At 36.1% G+C, this 20,548-nt stretch overlaps 1 protein-coding gene across 1 annotated transcript in view; it reads left to right on the forward strand.

Annotated features, from left to right (window-relative positions):
- Positions 1-20,548, forward strand: part of LOC124181425 (MAP kinase-interacting serine/threonine-protein kinase 1-like) — an 89,513-nt gene that overhangs the window by 44,068 nt on the left and 24,897 nt on the right. The window contains exon 2 of the mRNA XM_046567998.1: positions 5,924-6,014. Within this exon, the coding sequence (XP_046423954.1) occupies positions 5,924-6,014 (91 nt within the window). The remainder of the gene's footprint in view (positions 1-5,923; positions 6,015-20,548) is intronic.

Genomic DNA, 20,548 nt, shown 5'->3' on the forward strand with positions numbered 1-20,548 from the left:
ATCTCCGCACAATCGTGCCAATCTACCACGCACCTAAATATATAATCTTTACAAAAATTGGTTATATATTACGTATGCGTACGTATTTATTTTCACGCCGCGGATCAAGGCCAGTAGTATTTAAATCTCTCTCCCGAAATTTATTGTCCCATGATATATATAATGTATATATATATATTGCTTTATTTATAAATATATATATATGTATTTATTATACCGCTTAAATTTAAATCGTACATTTAAATGTAAGGGTTTTTTTATTTACCAATTTGAATTACAACGTTACATGCCTTCGACGTTATCTATATTCGTCGAATCGTTGTACGTTCAGTTCATCATTTTTCTTATAAATTGCAAAAAGGATTTATTATCTCCGGTAAAAATCAATTTTAAAAGATCATTTTTTCGTATTTGATACTTATTCTCATATTGGCATTGGGGGAGAAAAAAAAAAAAAAAAAAAAGTTAAAAACTTCACATTCTTACCACTCTTGTCACGGAGACCTAATCCTCGAAACTTTTTGAAAAAAATTATATCCATTCTTTACAGAAGTCTCCTGCATCGACGAAAGCAATTCTCAATTCAAACGGTTGAAAAATTATTCATATAATCCTCCGTGCAAAAATTCATCTTGAATTTGAAAATTTTTAATCGATTTTTCCTACAGCGTGAATTTTCAAACTCAATTTATGACAAAAAAAAAAAATTAAAAAAAAAAAAAATATCCTTTCGCGAGAATTTTTTCCTTCCTATTTATTCAGCAACAAGTTTATGACGATACGGAAGTGGTTGTAAAAAATATTGCTTCCAAACGAAACAGTCTAATTTATATACATATGTATATATACTTTATTTCTTGTCGTCTCTGTTTTTATCGTCGTTATAAGTTTCACTTCTATATATCCTCTCAATAAAAACCCTATAAATCTTATTTACACGCCGCCGATCACTACCGCGTTACGCTTTCGCTCATACATATACAATATGCAGTGTGTGTGTGTGTGTGTGTGTGTGTGTGTGTGTAAAGAAATGAAGGAAACATACAAGCCGCGATATTGTTGCCGGTAGTGCAATAATTGATCCGGTACGAACTGGGCGAACCGTTATACACAATTAACAACATTTTCGTAACAATTGTAGAGCCGAACAATCGCCCACCGCTAATGTTTCACTAATCTAACCTAATCCAGCTTAACCCACTTGTGTATTATGTATTATTATAAACTTGTTTGTCTAGGGTCGTACATACATTATGTACATTTGTCTAAATATGCGTAATAATAGTGATCGACCGCCGACGAGTCTAATTGCGGACCTTCTTCGTTTTATTTTGAAATTAAAATTGATGCCGTCGATATTCCGACTGTCACGACGTCTTTTTCGCGTTTTTGTACCGATCGCGTGTCTTCTCGTATAAGTGAAATGACACCTTGAGGTGGGATTGAAATTCCGAATTTGAAATGTTTAGAAAGCCCCGAATTCCGAGTTTTTTTTTTGTGGCGAAACTTAGAGTAAGGAAATCAAACTTTGACGAAACATCAAAGTTTCGAATGGTCCTAAACCCGACGATCAAAGTTCTTTGCTTCAAGTTTCGCCGGAAAAATAATTAGAGAAGAGAAAGGAAAAAGAAAAAGTGTTTTTCAATACGAGGATAAATTTGAAAACGAAAGGCAATTGTAAAAGGGTTATAAATAAATAATTGCGCATTAACGGTGTCGGCGTGAAATTACAATTTTTGTAAACATCGATTCGGATTCACGATTTTCTACAATTTCTCGTATCCGTGATTCCCAGTTTTTCGTTTAACGATTATTTCAATTCTGTCACAGTTGTACGCTGTAATTATTATACCGGTTTGAATTTTGTTCACCTGTCGATTCGCGTTATTAAAACCGCAGATTTCCCGCAATAACGCGTTTCTCGACGCTGATCACCGATTCCTTTTATTACGTTACATATATTCTGCCGTGTAATAATTCATCTAGCGATTTGGAATTGCCGACTTCCATATCGAGCGAATAACCCATCGATTATGCCGATTGTATGCACGTGTGTAACGCATTAACGCGGATCTATTCGACGTCTCAGAGATTAAAAATAACCGTATCAAATCCGTGATTAAAATAAACGTATCTTCACGCGATGGATAAAATTTTTTCCGACTACGTTAGTAAAAGATTCTCTTCATATTTTTCACCGATTCACCGAACATCGACTAATTTCAATTCGTCCTCATTTCCCGCAATTAATCAAGGGTTCTGAATTGCTTTTTAACAACCCGCAATTTCATCATTCAATAAGCTTCGATTCAATATCTAAATTATACCTATAATAATAATTATTCTTATAACGGAATTTATCAGCTATAGTTTAAATCTGTAACATATATATGTATATATATATATATATATACACGTATAAGAACTCAAGCAGCGAGTTTTAATTCCCGTGAAACATAAAATAGCACGGTTTGAAACGTGTACACATATCGCTACGCGGTATGAGATCGTTTAGGAAAGAGATACAGGTACGTGAAAAGAGTGAGAGAAAAGAAGAGTAGGAAATTTAAAAAAAAAAAAAAGAAAAAAAAAGACATTCAATACGAACATATGTGCCAGACTCGATTTAGCCACAACGCAATGCGTCGTACATGTACGCAAATGAATACACATGCAATAATATACACGCGCTGGTTCTCTGAACGTACATAGCCTATTATATTACATATAGTGTGTGTATAACTCTATGCGACGTTATTGAATTGATAAAAATAAATTAATCACCGTGTTAGTTTCCATATAACAAGTAATTTAATGGTCGATAAATGTTTCCGCAGCACATCGCATCGGATTTCGCAAAACGTTACAGAGAATGTAAAAAAAAATCTCGATGCGCGAGATTATATTACAATCTGGCGAAAAATAGCGATATTTATAGGGGGGGGGGGGCAACATATGTATATTGTACAAATTTTATACAATAATAGTAATAATAACGATAGTGATGATATTATAATCGTGACGAGTAATGATAACTGTGAAGTAACTTTGTCCAATATATTATACATTAAAACAATATATATATGCATATACGTAAGTCTTTAAACTTTTTAATGCGTAGCTTTTCATGGCGCGTATATGCTGTTTAGCGTTTTTATTTTTAATAATAACTTTTTGTTTTATCGTTCTTACAACGAGGTTACAAGATTGTCTTTTTCTCTCCTCTCTTCTCTTTCTTTTTGCACTCTTTTCGACTTTTTCCTCCTTTTTTCTTTTTTTTCTTCTGTCCTTTTTTTTACCTCGCCCTCCTCCCCGGCCCGAAAGAAGACATGTGACTAAACGGTTATATTTGCACAATTGATTAAACACTCGTTTGCGGCTATAACGACACGCGATATATTTCACCGCGGGTTGAATATTTTTTTCCCCCTTCCTCTTCTCTTCGTTAGAATTATTATCTGCGGCTAATGTTTTTTTTTTTTTTTTTTTTTTTTCAACAAAGGGACGTTGCATATAATTATAAAGGTAATACACTTCCATGAGTATATAATGTAAAGAGAAATTGTTATTTGTTTGTAATCGTGAATCATATTACTTATAATGAAATTTATTGTTATGTGATTTCAACAAACGTTGTTATGCGTTACACGTGCTTGTGTTATTTTAGCATATGTATGTAGGCGCATACTTGCATAGAAATGACTCATCGAGTCGCCAATATTTTCTCATTCATCCTCATCCGGCACGATTATAATTATAAAAAAAAAAAAACTTTCCTGAAACACGAATCCTAGTCGAAATTACTTGCCGCGCTAATGTTTAGATAGCGGATTCAAAAATAGAGATAGCCAAATTTCCCAAGCGACGTTTTAAACGGGACAAATTCATCTTCGTTATACTTTTTTTGAAAATTTTTTTACGATTTTTTTCTACTCGGTACGAAATTTTGATTAAAAACCTCGAAAAACCGATGCTTTTCTTATGCGACAAAGTAAGACTTTCTATGGGTGGGTAAACGTTAAGGAGAAAAAAAAAAAATTCAACATATTTTTGGAATTGTTTAGAAACAATTTCAGGCGTGCGAGCGTCGAAATTCGATTTCACTCTTCTTAAGGAGAGGTCTAATGCACGTGTATATATATATACGTATATATTAATAAAACAGAGAAAGAGATATTACCATAAGTTATTGTTATTACGGTTAAAATCGTCTTTATATGTGTTCCATGTGCGTTACGTCGCATCCATATTATACATTATTAACGTTCAGGCCTCCTTTCGCTGCAGCAAAACGATGACTAATTGTAAAAGTACACCTGATGTGGGTCATCATTTTCTTTTCCAAATGGGCGGGGAGGAGCGGTGAGGGGGGGATTTGTTCGCGTTAATTAGTGTACAATTTAGGTATTACTCGTATAATGTATACGAAGTGATTAGATCGTTTAATCAACCGATCGAAATTAAAAATAACATTCGACAAAAAACGACAATTTAAGTCCAGTCTCGAAAACAACGTTAGGTATAATAGAATGAGAAATAAATAAAAAAAAAAAAAAAAACAGTGGGTTGCGTAACACCGAAAATCAAAGTGTCGATTACACACGGATAGGTATTATTTATGTGGCAAATGCAATCGCCAATCGGATAAAACCCGAAACGATAAAGATAAGCGGTTTTATCATTTGTATACGTGCGTGTGTTCGTGAATATTTTTTGTATACACGTATTACAGGTATAATACATTGATTGGTGGGTGAACGAAAGACGATAAATAACAAAAACAGAAGTTGGCATTTCTTTTCTTTTTTTCAAGACTTGTCTGGGAATTACTTAGAGATATAACCCAGAATAATTATCAATCATTTTTTACCTGGTTTAATTATAGTGTCAGTCAGGTGGGGGTGAAAATAGAAGAGGAAGGAAGATCGTGATATGTAGGAGGGTCACAAACGTCGAATTTTCAAGGACTCGAAGATTTATTTTATGGTATTTTTAATATTCATAAAGTCGGTACATACACTCAGAAAAATTTCATTTGTTACAGTAACTAGAAAAATTGAGTAAAACAGGTGTCGTTAAAAAACTGTTTGAATATCGTTGGGATTACGAAAAACGAGATACGCCTAACCATTTTACGCTATCGTCGATCCTTTTTTGGTCATTGCAACGCAAAATCAGTTTTTGAGGTTTACTCTACTTTTTTAGTTAAACAAGGCTTTAACGTCAATTTATCGTTGCGCAAGCGTTAAATTTTCGCAACAGTTGCAAGAAAATATAGCAACAGTGATCGTAATGAGAAAGAATAGTAACGGATACTAGACTTTCCGGTAACAGCTGGAAAGCTAATTTTCATTTTGTACCTAGAACCATATTTTTCGGTTGTGATAAAAAATGAAAAAAAGTTAATGACCGAGCGGTAACTGGAACTAAAAATTTCTCTCAGTCTAGGAAAGTGGAAATGTAGAAAGATCAAAGTGTGGATCGAAAGCCATGATGTAGAAACTTCAGAATGACTTGGAATACTGGAGAATTTTGAGAATTCTGTCTTACAGTTTTTCGTACTTCAAGCTTCTACATTTCGTCTCTTCTGTATTCCGACATTTTCTACACTTGACATGTAATTCTATGAAACGGATTTTTGCGTTTTTAAAAAAAATCGCTAGAATGATCTTTCTACATTTTTACCATCACCTATTTTTATTTACCGATTATATTTATCTTACATTTAATTAACCCTGACTCGTTTTCTGTTAATATTCAAAATTGGGGTACATATTTCTCTCCGTCGTGCAGACGGAAATTTTACATGATCGTGAATTCCGTTTTAATGAATGCATATTGTTTACTCGAGTTCGACGAGAATTTTTCTCAAAAAATATCCGTCGTACATAAATTTGAGAAATATCCGAATCATTTGTTTCAGGAGGAAGAAGTTTCGTTGTTGGTCGAAGGTAACGAGGAGGGGACTGAAACTGCGGAGAGCGGAAGTGGCAATTCAGCATCTTCGTCGCCAGGTAAATATTTTGTTTAATAATATACCAATAAATCGCTTGACATTGAAACCCGAACGATCTTGTCGCATATTACACGATATAATTTACATCCATTATCCAAATTGTCGTTCTCGTACGGATTGCCTTGCCGTTGGAAGTTCGTTCGACTGTGTTGAAAATGTAATTGAAATTAAAAATAAAAACAAAAAAAAATAAATAAAAAGAAACGAGAGAACGAGAAACGTTGAAAAATTCTCGGGAAAAACACTGTATAAACAAATAGTCATCCCGTAAGGCGTGCCAGTGTTCGATATGTACACATATTTACCTGTCGCAACGTTACGAATCGAGTTCTAATATCCGGAAATGTCCAGTTTCTTTTCTTCCGCTAATGTTTATTTTCCTTTTCTCACTCGTTCTATATCTTCCTCGCAATACGTTGTTACACGCCTCTAAACGGGGATAAAAAAAAAAAAAAAAAAAAAAAAACTGAGAGAACTCAAACACGCCGCAGACTTCGAATCGTTGTCTGTGGCGATGATTATGATAATAATGACAATAAAAATAATACCAATAACAACAATGATGATAATAATAAACATTACATTATCATACTCTTGAAATGCGTAGAGGTGTGTATATGTGTATGATAAATATAAAAGTGAAATGACTTTTTTCTCTCGAATGAGTAATATTTCAAACACTGCGCAATATATTCACCGTGCACATGGATGTAATATACCTGTAAGGTAGGTATGATGCGTTATATTTATAAATATATATTCACATAAATGCACATTTGATGGTGTATATACATATACCGGCACAATCCGTTGAAACTTGAATATCTACCGCGCATGCGCGAGTTTTATCGGCTGTTCTTGCAGGCTGGCCATCCCGAGTTTCAGCCGTCAAACTCTTTCTGCCGGCGATGTGATTGATACGAATTTTCGAGGCTAGAATCTCAAATAATTGAGGTAGCGACTCGGAAAGGCTTGGGAAGCATTCGTTATTGGGTCGGAAAATTGATTCTTCGAAGAACGGTCGGAATTTAATGCTTTTGCTCTTTGAAAATTAAAACGTAGACGTTTTGCGTAGGTTGGCCGGCCTGCATCGCGGACAAGAATATCGCTGCGGGAAGATTTGGCCGACCAATGAGATTTGATTATTTGGCGCATGCGCGGTTGATTTTCAAATTTCAAGAGATCGTCCCGGTATATACCTACGCACAGTAAACTGTAATTCAGTTCTTTAAAAAAATCTTCAATCTTTACGCCGCATGTGTTATGCCAATTAGTCGATATTTATCAATTATCATAATTTTATAACAATAAATTACAGTTTCACCGTTGTAAACATAAACGCTTAAACACCTTTGAATAAATCTTTGAAACATACAATTAATTTAAAATCAACTTTTCATCGAGTTGCAGCTGAATATTATGTGATACAGGCAAGTTTAAATTGCAAAAGTCGTCATTCCCAACATTGATAAAATTATCTTTTTAAATCCACTGAAACGTTAAAAACAAATGATAACTTTTTTTCTCTAGAAAATTCTTTTCTTTTACAACCAATAGCTTGCTCTCTGTAATAAGTTGAAAAAAAAAAAACGTGTCGTCTCGCGTAGGGTTTGTCCTGAAAGTCGGAAATACTTCATACACGGCTTTCCCGAATAATACTACAAACCTTCGGGATATAAAAAATACCCGAGACATCGACGAATAAAAGTGGCCGAGATGACGGAGAATTCCTTACAACGTACAACATTTTATTTCCACCATTTTTTCGTTAATTCTATCGTTCTAAAACTTTTTTCACCAAATATTTTGTACTCCAGTTATTATAATAACTTGAAATTCACAGTCGACGATGAGTAGAATAATTTTTATTCCTGATATCGTTCTTTATCATGTTTTTTCTTACTTTCTTTTGTTCTATCAGACGTTAAAGTCGATTTGATTTCTTCGCTTTCTTCTGCCAATATCTGGATAAACTTAAACTAAATTGCAATAATATGCATTCTTTTCTACCTCTTTTGACGTGTATAATAATTCAAAGGCTCCATCTCGCCGCACGTATACAATTTTTATTTATACATATATGTACGTTTAATGTAGGTGAAGTGGGTATTTGGGTGTGTGGTCAACTTGATTTGGGTTAAGAATGTTTTTCGCATTAAGGGACGGGGGGGGGGCTCAAAGTTCATCGACCTGCGGCAAAGAAGTTTCTAAGCGCGCGTTAATCGCAACTTGTTTACCAAACAGCCGGTGCAAAACTTTATCTAGACATTCACCTTATTGCACATGTGAACCTGTTACACGTGTACTTATAATACGAATTTTACGGCTCTTTGACGAAAATCGAACGCACGGTTTTGCCGCTGACGATCGTCTTTGGGTGAAAATAAAAAGGGCGTTCAGCCGGGTAATTTGTAATAGTAGAAAAAAATTTCAATCGAAAAATACTGCCAACACTTTATTTTTTTTTTTCCCCTACGGTTTACAAAATTGTTATTTTACAATATTGAAAAAACAGTATGTCGTGGAGATCCTGCAGGTTAATGTTTTATTTCAAAGCGATGAACAAGCGCGTATAATAGGTGTTTAATGTGTCAACTATTCTATGCCAAGAGAATTGAAAGAGAGGGGGAAAAAGAGAAAAAATTGACCCTACAGTTGTAACACAAAAGTTTTTTCAATGCTTATTTTTAATATGTACAGTAAATTTTTTTTTTTTTTTTTTTCCTTACCTTTTGCGTTACAATTATTATTTCAACAACTGTCACGCGGATAAATGAATCAGTTTTGCTTTATTTTTCCTTTTTGATAATCGTGTACAGAAATTCATTAATTTTTACTGGATTGTTGAATGCAATTTATTTAAAAACTCCGTGCACGGTCTGCAGAATTTAACTACGAATTGTATTTATTTTTACTTGTAATTAAAATTCAGGTTTTAATTATAACATATGGTTGTAACGTATTGGTTAAGATATATGGGAAAACATATCGATTAAGAAACCGAAACAAAAATTAAATAAGTAACAAAACTAAATGGAAAAGATCGTCTCGTTTAAAACGCGGTAAAAAGAAATCATTTAAACAGATTAACAACGATTGTTTACAGTCGAACGAAAATATTTATAACCGCGCCAGCGTTGGCGACAATTTTTCCTAATCCAAAACCAAATATTGTTCACTGAAATAATATCAACCTTAGCTGTATAAATTGCTCTGCCATTTAAGCGGTGAATTTAACCTTTAGAGGGCCGGCATTTTTCCCTTGAAATTCGATATTCTTTAGAGGTATCGCTTTTGTATATAAATAGTCAACACGTCCGGTGGAGTTGCCGAGTTATCTGCTGACTTCTAAAAGAACCGGGCCCTCCGAAGGCCCTGTAAAGGTTAAAACGGGCCGAGATGAGCGGTGATTGCTAGTGAATTAAATTTAAAATATCCGTTTTACGCCCCGTTGGTTAAATTATTTATTCATGAAATGCAAACCCGTCAAAATTCAACTCCTCGAATCACTTCCAATGACGGACACGATGAACAATACACTGATTTCGATCGCGTTTCGAGGAAGATATTAATTCGTCGGATTTTTTTATCGACAACAAGATTTCAATCGGTATATAAATATTTTTCTGTTATCCATGGGCGAAGCAAAAAAAAAAAATCGTCGATTTAAATGTATGGGTAAAAATTGATTCTTTTGTACAAAAATCTCTTGTTCATTCGATCGACATGTTTGTGAAACGGCAGAGATAAAACAAAAAAAAAAAAAAACTATTTATTTCTACTCATTGTTTCGTGCATCGGCATAAATATAATAATATGTGTTCCGTACGTACGTTTTCTTGGAATGAAAAAAAAATTCAAATGAAAAAAAGAAACAGCAAAACTTGTCGCCGTGGCGTGGAAGAAAATCTTTGCTTGATTGAGAAAAAAAATTGACAATTAAGATTAAAAAAAAAGAAAAAAGAAGAAAATCAAACAAGTTTTGTTTTTATCGACGAACGGATGTTTGTCTAACGGTGTATGGCTATGAAATGCTTTAGAATTTTATAGTTTTTTTTTTTTTTTTTTTTATTTCTTCCACTTCCCACTGTTGCATGTACGTTACGCCGTTCACGATTCTCCGTTCACGCATGTATATTTATATCGGAGAATATATATAAACGGGGGTTATCCATATACGCAGAAGTTATTTTTTTTTTTTTTTTTGTCTTGTACAAATTTGATACTTAATTACGCGAGAATTGATTATTTTCTTCTTTTTTCTTTTATTTTCCATGATGGTTTTTTTTTTTTTTTATTTTTGCTTTCAACCTTCTCGATTTGTCGAAATCAATTAAAAATTCTGACGCAATAAAACGGCGAGAGTACGTACGGAGTGATGACAATGTTTGCGAGTAATGCCAAACGGGTTTATTTTCTCGTTTCTTTTTTTTTTTTTGTTCTTTTTCTCCTCTGAATAATTATCTGCGCCAGCAACAACGATATATTTCAAGTATAAACGGAGAAGAAACGAGAATAAATGAAATGAAATTAAATGAAACGTAATGAAGAAACCTCGTTCAATTATTACTTACTTATCTCTACTTTAATATCGGTAGGGAAAAATCCAACGAGTCGAATGCGTTACGAGCGCGTGATGTTAAATCTGAAAATTTTGCGTCAGAAAACCAATCGTCCGTTTGCCTTACAACATATGCATGCTAAAATTATGCGATTATACATTTATTTCAAATTTATTTATTCTATATGTATAAATTTGCTAACCGCAAGACTTGTGGCTGGTTTCGTCCTTGGGAAAAATTCCGGATGATAGGTAAACCGCAATTGCAATCCTTCGCGGCTTTAAGTTCCTGCGTATCATCGCGCGGAGTGTTTTAAACGTTTTTTTTATATTCCAATTGTTGTTCTCGTTCTCCTTCTTGTTTTATACATGCATACACTTATAGTGTGTGTGTGTATATATATATATATATATTTTCATGATAGAAATTATAATGCGAGTAAAAAATTTAAACAACGTTATCTTGATTTAGTCAATTACATTCGTACACACACGCATTACATACAAGCGACGTGTCGTTATATACGACTTACAGTAAATAAAACGTTTGACGAGTCACTCTAACGAGTGAAAAACAACGGATCAACCATATATACACACACACGGACACACACATTTACATATATATATGTATATATATGTGTGTGTGTGTCTACCCCTACATATGTATGCATGCACGTACGCAAAGGTGCAAAGACACCGTCGTATCTAATATGTAGACACGTTTAGCAAACATGCCTACGTGCACAGTTTTCTATCCGCATCTAGGCGAGTGTGACGTAGAATTGATTCGCGAAACTAGCGCGTATTTGACTCTACCTATACATACTGGGTATACACGCATATATATCTATATATATATATATGTATGTATATGTGTTTGTATATATATGTGTACGTGTATCGCACTCGTTATTGTCAATTGTCACCAACAGCCTTGGAGAAGTTTCGCGGCGTATGTTTCATAGTTCGCGCTTTGTACACAGGCACACACACACGTATAACATATATTTGTGTAATAACGCGGGCGAAAAATTATTATACGTGTCAATTGCCTGCAATGGAAGGAATTTTTCATACAGGCGTAAGTGCGGCGAATTCGAATGGAAGAAAAAAAGAAAAGATAAAGTAAAATCGGCCAAATCGAAATGAAAGAAAATTAATAAAAAATGGCAATAAAAAGCACTGCTGTGTGTGTGTGTGTGTGTGTGTGTGTGTGTGTTGTTATTACGTATAAAACGATCACGTCGCGTATCGCCGGAAACTGTTGTATAAAATTCCGTTGAATGTTGCCACGGATTTATCGTTAGAATGACTCGGAAATAACAATAACAATAATCTCTGACAGATAGCCTGTGTTTTTTTTTTTTTTTTTTTTTTTTACCTCACCGCAAGAGATCGCATCTGAAAAATAAACGCGTATATATATATATATATATATATATATATATATATATATATATGTAATAATAACGATAACCTTTCCGGATCACGAATTTACGCCGAATTATGCGTTTAGTCAGTAGAATCGTGTATTTTATTTTATTTTGTTTTTTTTTTTTTTCACGAATCGTGAATCAACTAGATCGTATTACGTAATTAAACCGACCGATAATTTTTGAAAATTAGTCGTCCGTTGCATCGTAATATAGGCAGAGCGTGTAGCGGCGAGTGCAAGAAACGTCGCAGTGAGAACGGAAGAGAGGAACGCGTATACTTCGGTCGTTGCACGCATCGGTTATGCATACACACACGTGCACACATATGTGACGTTTACGAATACGTATACGCGTGTAAAGACGTACCGAAACATCGTATACGATATACTTGGTAGTATCGTCTAGAATCGTCGCCTAGTCGAGCATCAGCGTAGCGTTTGAGGGATTTTTCAAATTAACGAATATTCTCGAGCATCGACGAACGCCTAACGTGTAGTTAGTGTAGTGATTTTTGTTACGTAATTGCGTAATTCCCGATTGTGTATCGGTTATTATCTCCTTATGAATACGCAAGATGCGAGCTACAGAAACACGCGGTTTCTTTTCACCTTCTTCTCTTGTCTGTGTAATTTTTATCGACTTTTTTTTTTTTTTTTCTCCATCCAGACTCACCGATCAAAAACGATGTTGTGATATTTCGTCTATAATATAATTGCCCGGAGTCTGTCCGTCACGGTGTGTTTCTCCCTACTTTGGGCCGGTCAATCGCAAATTCGACGGCTCAACGATTTCTAAAACGAGTCGATTTCGTGTGATTTCTACCGATTCCAACGATTACGGGTGATTTCTCAGAAATCATTTATTATTCTGGCATGTCGAGAAATGAACGTTTATTAATTATCACAGATTAACAGTAATTAAATTACGATTAGGGATACGTGGATATCAAATCAACAACATAGGTTGTTAATGAAATTGAAGTAATTTTTTTTATTCTCTTATAAACGTTTTCATGAATACTTAAACTTTTTTCACTTACGATAGGAGACAAACGCTTGCTTATTAGTTGGAAAGTGGATTAGTGATTCTCAGTGATTCCCGAAATCACATGATTTTTTTTTTTTTGCTCATTCCCCGTGATTTCCTATACATTTTGAGAAGTTGCGAGGAAATCAGGAATCATACTATTCGAACGATTTTCAGCGACTTCTAGCGACTTCTGGTCATTTCCTGTTAGATTTCGGATAAGATGGTTCAACGATCCCTTGAGTGACCAACCCCTCGTTAAGACCACTCAAATATTGACTATAGCTGCAGTGGATATCTGTCATTGTCTCTTATTGTCACGTATATTCCTGCGTACACGTGGTCTCTCTGTATGGCAATATATAGTTCTTCGCATTCAACCGCGATTAGTTTCAAATTAACACCCGGCGCGTTCATTCTGTGAACCGAACGCGTTACTTCCTAAATGTCGCTTTTCTGTGATATTATATGTTGTGAGATAACGTTCAGGTTGTTTCTGGAATTAGATTTTCGCACTTAATTATACCTTTTTATGTATAACGCGATGTAACGCGAAACTGCGCGCACGTAAGTTGATCGATATAATGAATTGATACGAAAATTTGATTTTTTCATACGACTTGCTGCAACTTGTCAAGAAAAATTAGAGAATGACGTTGAAAATTACGCCCAGTCTGCAGGAAAACGCGTGGAAAACGGATCTGTACAATCTCGTCGTTTTTTTTTTTTTTTTTTGTTTGTTTTTGCTTCCTTTCTTCTTTCTCGTTTCTTGTTCGTCAACTCGCGCGGTGAAGTCTTCTCTTTTTTGTGTTTCCCGCACTGTGACGGGCTCTGTTAAATAAATTATGAATATACCATACGATGTATATAACATGTATTACACAACGTACCAAACATCGAACCGTTCAATATTATACAGTTTGACCGATATCTCGAAAGAGCATCTTTTTATTGATATTTTGAACGGGTTTGAGCAGCGACTCGGCGCAGAATTTCATAATTGTTTTTGCGGTGGAAGAGTAAGGCTGTTACTACATAAGCGTTTAACCTAATGATAAAATCAATGGTTCTAGATCTTACTATATGTTGATAAATTGACGGTCAAATTCCCCCCTTCGTCTCTTTCCATCTTTGTATACGCATTAGCTGTACGCATGGTATGTAGTTGTGTAGATAAGCGATTGCTCGAAATAACTTCACTTGTGTTCGTTACTTGTAGGCACGAATCTTGGTCAAGTACGTGTTGCGTAATCGTCTTTTCGCCGACGAGAAGTAAAACGGTGTGCTTGCGTGTTGTAGAGCAGAAGTGACAAATTTTTTCCCAGAAGATTGTTTCTCCTTCGTTAATTACCGCCAATTTTCATCTTCAATTTTATTATTCTCTATTATTTTCTCAATCGAACGTTCGAAATATTCAAATATACACCGAAATAGTGCAATACTTTTTTTTATATCACGCTGATATATTACGTACAAAGATATGTGCATGTGAATACGATGAGAATAATATAAGTAACAATTTCAAACTTTGTGCGTTACACGTATATAGATATGGATGAGTGAGTGATCGATAATAATCTTCCAAAGACAATAACAATAATAATAATAATATTTATTAAAAATAAAAGATAGTTGTAGGAAAAAAAGTGATCGTTAGCCTTCACTGATAATGAATATTATACCAGGGATTATCTCACAGATTCGTATCACATTTTCACTCGTGTGCTTCTTGCTCTGTTATAGAATGCGAGGTTATGACTACCGACTTACGATTATACCACTGCTGCGCATTAAACAATCATTCCCATACCGCAATATCTTTTTTTTTTAATTAAATTTTATCTTGCGTCGAAATGAGGGTTAAAACCGAGGCGCGTGCGAATTGTAACATAATGTGTATACTTTTATCTCGGCCGTTAGCTCTTTTCACTTAATTATCTTACTTTTGTTCAGATAAGTATAAATTGACAGAAAAACAATTAAACGGAAATTTGCACGCGCTGCAAATCTTACGTGTAATCGTCGTGCAGAAATGGGGGATGGCAACGATTTTTGCCGGTAAAAGAGTTCATAATATTGTTATCCGACGTAAACAGTTTCTCATCGAACGATTACGTGCGCGGTGTTGGCTTAATCATTTTTTAATTTGCCATTCTTTCGTTTGCAGAGAAGATAACAAGTGAAAAGTTGAGTTTCTTTTTTACTGTATCAATTTTTCGCATGAGGATATTTCGAAAATTAATGACTTTGGTATGAATTAACACAGTTCTTTTTAACTAATAATTGATTAAATTCTGACCAAAATCGGTCGAACCATCCCTGAGTTTATGATAGTGAAAATGGAAATCCTTAGTGGCCAGATTTTTATTTCATTATTTTTATTAATCCTGATTTTACGAATGAATTTTTTTCACTATTCTACCTCTTATCAGGTAGAAAAGAAATCTCAGACTGAAAACGATTTCTTCCGCGGTCGATCGAGACAAACATGTCTCGGATTTTAATATTTTAAACTAATTTTGTTAACCGGCAGCTGCTGCATTCTTATCAGGTTGAAGTTTGTGACGTTGTTGTAACGATGCATATTTCGAAAAAGTCATTATCTTGCAACTTTAGGATTACCTGGAATTTAGCAAACCGTTGATACACCATCAAGAAACTGAGATTTTCTAAATTCAACTTCCTCACTTACTCCGAAAGTGAAAAATATTAATTTTCTCTTTCATCGTTTCGATACGTTAACGTTACCAACTTAAACATCGTGGATTTTTGCAATTACTTCAAGCGTGAGGGATCCATTGTTTTTCTCAGTCGGCTTTCGACAACGGGATTCCAAATTTCAATCGCAAACAAAAATCTCAATTCTGTCCACGCACACATTAGTGTACGCCTTGTGCAACGTGCATATACCTATATATGGCACACGTATGTATATCTACTTGGGTACGTATATAGGTGCACAGTTTTGTACACGAAAACGCACTTCGTTGGTGAATGAATTCATTGTCTTCCAATTTGAATTCCACACAACCTGGTTCTTCGGTGCTTCGGGAATTTGTGTAAATATACATTGTTATAAATATAATCCACATCCATTTTTTCTATCTATAGATTATAGATGTACGGACACCGGTGTTTTCCTTGCATCGATGTTGGTAGACGCAGTTCAATTTCTTACCGCACCCTTACAGGTGTAATAATATTATGTTTCCTTCCATTTTTGATCCACGATTAAACCATTGTGTCATAAACTATTTACAATATTTACTTTTTTTTTAACTTTCTATTTCTCTGATTTTAGAGAAAGAAGCAAGTTTTGTCCTCGATGGAGAAATGAAAAATTGAGTTTTCACCGGATCTCCACGTTTCAAGTTTTTAGAGAATCACCTCCAGTCATTCTAGGATGGACGTTTTGTGTCTGTGTATGTATGTGTGTGATGAATATTTTTTTCCGACGATATGTCGAGAGCGAGTTATGTGATTTCAAATGTGTTTGGTTCGAATCGACGCGTCTTTTCCAAACTTAGAACTGATTAGATTTTGGCTTTGATCGGTTCGGTACCTTGTGAATTATTTAGATAAAAAAATTCCAAAAAGTAAAATAAAAGTCATGATATCTTGAGAATGGATTAATGGATGCGAATGAAAATTGGTGTTGTCAGGTTTTTTGGGTCGATGATCACGAATCACGAGCTTTGCAGAGAACTTCGACGGTCCTTGAAATATAAATCACGTGTAATAATGCATAATGACGATTTAGTTGTGAAATTTTTATCCAGTTTTTTTATATTTTCTTTTTTTCTTTTTGGCAGAATCACAGAATAATTGGTTGGCCGTTGTAGGTCAAGTTTATTTATTACTTGTGCGATAATTTTATCATTGTCGGTATTTTACTCCTCCGCTTGAATTCTCCGAAAGCACATAACTCGATGCTGACTGTATAACATTTGTAGATATCTCTGTGAAAAGCCTGGGTTTAGGGTCTCTCCCCACAATTCTCACAACGAGAAGAAATCACATCGATATTTAAATACTTCACGATTCGTGCGTAAATGTATTAAACTTTGATAAGAATTATCAAATGACCGTTTATCCGTGAAATTTTCTGCGAAAGAAAGAATCGAAACGACATCCTTTCGCTTGAACGCAATTAACAAAATTCTTGTCTTTTCGTAAATTGTCCGTCTAGCCCGAAGAAGGGGGAAACCCGACGCTGGATTTGTGAACTGCCCGAAGTGGCGTTGGCGTGAGCCTAGAATAAGGTAGCGCATCGGAACGACAAGTGTGGGTAGGCATGAGGTGGTGTGTATTTAAAATGCCTCATCATTGGTTAAACCGGTCGGTTCACCGTTCCCTTGGACCAAGTCGCTGCATACCCGGCAGCCTGTGCACCTATCAACTGTCATGTGTACATGTGCACACATCGTTTCCGAAGGAGAGAACGTGTCGTTTTCCTGCTGTAAGAAACGCTGGAGACTCACGAGCATGCCGAATCAGGAGCCGATTTATTTCGCAGCCGAAAATCTTGGCTGCGAAATAAAAGAAACACCATAATAACAACAACAACCACATTAATAATAACAACAAAGAAAAAGAATCTTTTCGAACGAGCACTATCATTGCGCTATCGAATAATATGTTTATCTCGGTTTCTCTGCCGCTTCCGGAAGCGTGGTTTGCGTAATTAAAATACTCGGAAACGTTGACCTGCGGAGTGCATCAACCGAAATTGTGAGATCCTCCTGTGCTGCTATAACGTAAGAGGTGAAAGGTTTAAGGTTGAATAACACGCTCGGAATACGAGGTAGTTTTGTGCCTTCCGGTTCAATGTTATAGTTACTTATTTCTTGCGATTCCCCCGAAATCGCTACGCGTATAAAACACTCCGCGTTAGATTCATCTACGCGTAAATTATTATGTACGTGCCTTTAAGCTCTGAGCATCGTTGGATGTGGGATAGGAATATAATATATTCTATAACCGAGCATTGAAGAAGGGGAAACGAGGGGGATCGACAAAACTAAACACACACACACACACACGCGACGTTAAAGTTCCGTCAAGAAGCGTACAGATTCCACGCCGTATATCGTATACCTTATACCGCGTCAGCGGAATTATTTCTTCAAGAGTAAACATCACTGCCGAAGTGAGGATTATCTAGCGAGGTTTTTTCGCATGCGGATTTTCATCTTCTCATCCGGTATAAAAACGTACCTACGCGCAGAGGTATATTACCGAGGAAATAACACAATCAATGTTCATTTGTTGTACAATTTAACATTCCCCTTAGATAATTAAGATTTTTGCTACTGCGGTAACGCATCGGGGACTATCGGTGTTACAGGCGGGTGTAACTGACGCGGACATCTTTCGATTAAATTCATACCTACGTTATGTATATTTAACAGCCAGAGGCGGTGAATAAAGTTTAAGAGGCTGCGTGTACGTAGAGCGCGATATTATCGGTCGTGCGTGAATACACATCGGCGCACTCTGCATTCATCGTGCACTGAAAAAAGAATCGGCCGCGGGGATGGCGAGGGAGGGAGGAGGGGAGGGGGCTTGGGGGGGCGCACCCGAGTCACGTAGTGCAGGATCGTTCGTTCTCGAAGCATCGTCGTAGATGAGCACATATAGTATGTAGTGGCAGAGCGGAGCGAACGCAGCCAATGCTCGCTGGCATACGTGGCCGATACGGGACGAAGGCTGCGCGCGCAGCAGCATCACAAAACAAATGCCACGCGACCATCGGCACGGATGCGACCGTCGCCTTCGCCTCGCCTTCTCTCACACGACGATGCTCGTATTTCCGCAACGGTTTTCGAACGAGTTCGCAACCTGATGAAACCGCGCCGATAAACAATTTGTCGCCGTTCCGTTTCTCATCTCGGCCACGTTAAGAGTGCCAGGCGAACACCCTTTTTTACCGTCCGGAATTCCGATGCTGCGAACAACCGCAGACGTGGAGGCGTGTTTCTTTTTTTTTTTTTTTTTGTTTTTAATGATTCTCAGAACTATTACGCGATGACTCGGATTTCCGAACGTTATACCTGGTGGATAGATTGATTCGTACGCGAGCGTAACCCCACTCGTCAGGTGATAACGTCTTGTATCGCAGAACTTCGCTCTGTCGGGTTCTCAATCTCAACCTTGCGTCGAACCGTGTTCGCATATATGTATATATATATATATATATGGATACGCGACACGGAATGTTGTATATCCTACCTATGCGTATAATCAATATTGGAAGAGAAAATTACCAAGAAAAATAAAACCTTATTTGTTACGTCTGTATCGAAGTATTTTCTTCTATCCTTCCCCCTTCCCTATCCGACCTCGTTGATTAAAACAAAAAAAAAAATTATTATATCTGCTTTGCGTCAATTCTGCGGTTTGTTGTCGCGAAAGATCGTCGAAACGTAAATAATAATAGTCTGCCGTTGACCTGGCGTGATTTATTATTTGAGATCAGTTATTATCGCATATTTTTATCACGGCTGTAAGAAAAAGGAAAGAAAATGGCTTCCTAAACATTGAACGGTTAAACGTACGAAGGAGTCTGCGTTACGTTGGCGTTTCAGCGTACGTTATTATACGTATGTTTTTTTTTTTTTTCACTCTATCGTCGGATCGGTATGTTATGTCGTTATAATGCACGAATCGAACGTGGGATGGATAAAACAAGGCACAATGCGCGGTACGGCAGGACTGATGTGAATTCAGCTTCTTACATACACATTTACATGCAGCCAAGGATCACGGGACAGGATTTCTTCCTACACGTTCGCTTGCTTGCATGACGAACGCGTCGTGCAACCAACACCTGTGGCTACAGCGAATCTCAACGCTCGTTCATTGTTAGTTAGGTTCAGTTGAACAGATTCAGGATTGTTACTTTGCCTAGCCGTCCTGCAGCTGCACGTCGACGCGAATCTGAATGCCGTCATGGAAAACCAGAAAGGAACTAGGAAAAACAAGAAAAAAAAAAAACAAACGACATCAATATTCGCCAGTCGTGTGAAGTTAATCGCAGAATTTTGAATTTTCGTAGATTGGAAAAGTTACCGTTTTGGCTAAGTTGAGCTTGTCGATTGGTAAACCAATAGAATGATTCTAATCAGTTGTGAAAAAACGGTAAAAATTAACCCTAATCGGGTCACATCTTGGTAGAATCGCATGACAGTCGCAACGGGTGAAATTTACCCCAAAAGTGATTTTTTCCATCAAAAATGAGTTATAAAAATGTAACAAGAAGATATCTAGGTATTGTTTTTAGAATTGCAGAAAAAGCTCTCTCAGTTTTCCTAACCAAAATTGAATGTCTCAATATTGTAAAAAAGATATCGACAAAGTTAAAGAAACTGCGAAACATGTCGGAAAAAGGCCTTTATTTCGCATAAAAGAATGGTACCAAGACGCCCGTTTCCGCGATTAAGAGACTCTACGACGTGTTTAAAAAAAATGTTCAGTGTGAAATTCACCACCACCCCACCCCCATTC

This window comes from Neodiprion fabricii, chromosome 4, assembly GCF_021155785.1.
Source record: "Neodiprion fabricii isolate iyNeoFabr1 chromosome 4, iyNeoFabr1.1, whole genome shotgun sequence".
Lineage (NCBI taxonomy): Eukaryota > Metazoa > Arthropoda > Insecta > Hymenoptera > Diprionidae > Neodiprion > Neodiprion fabricii.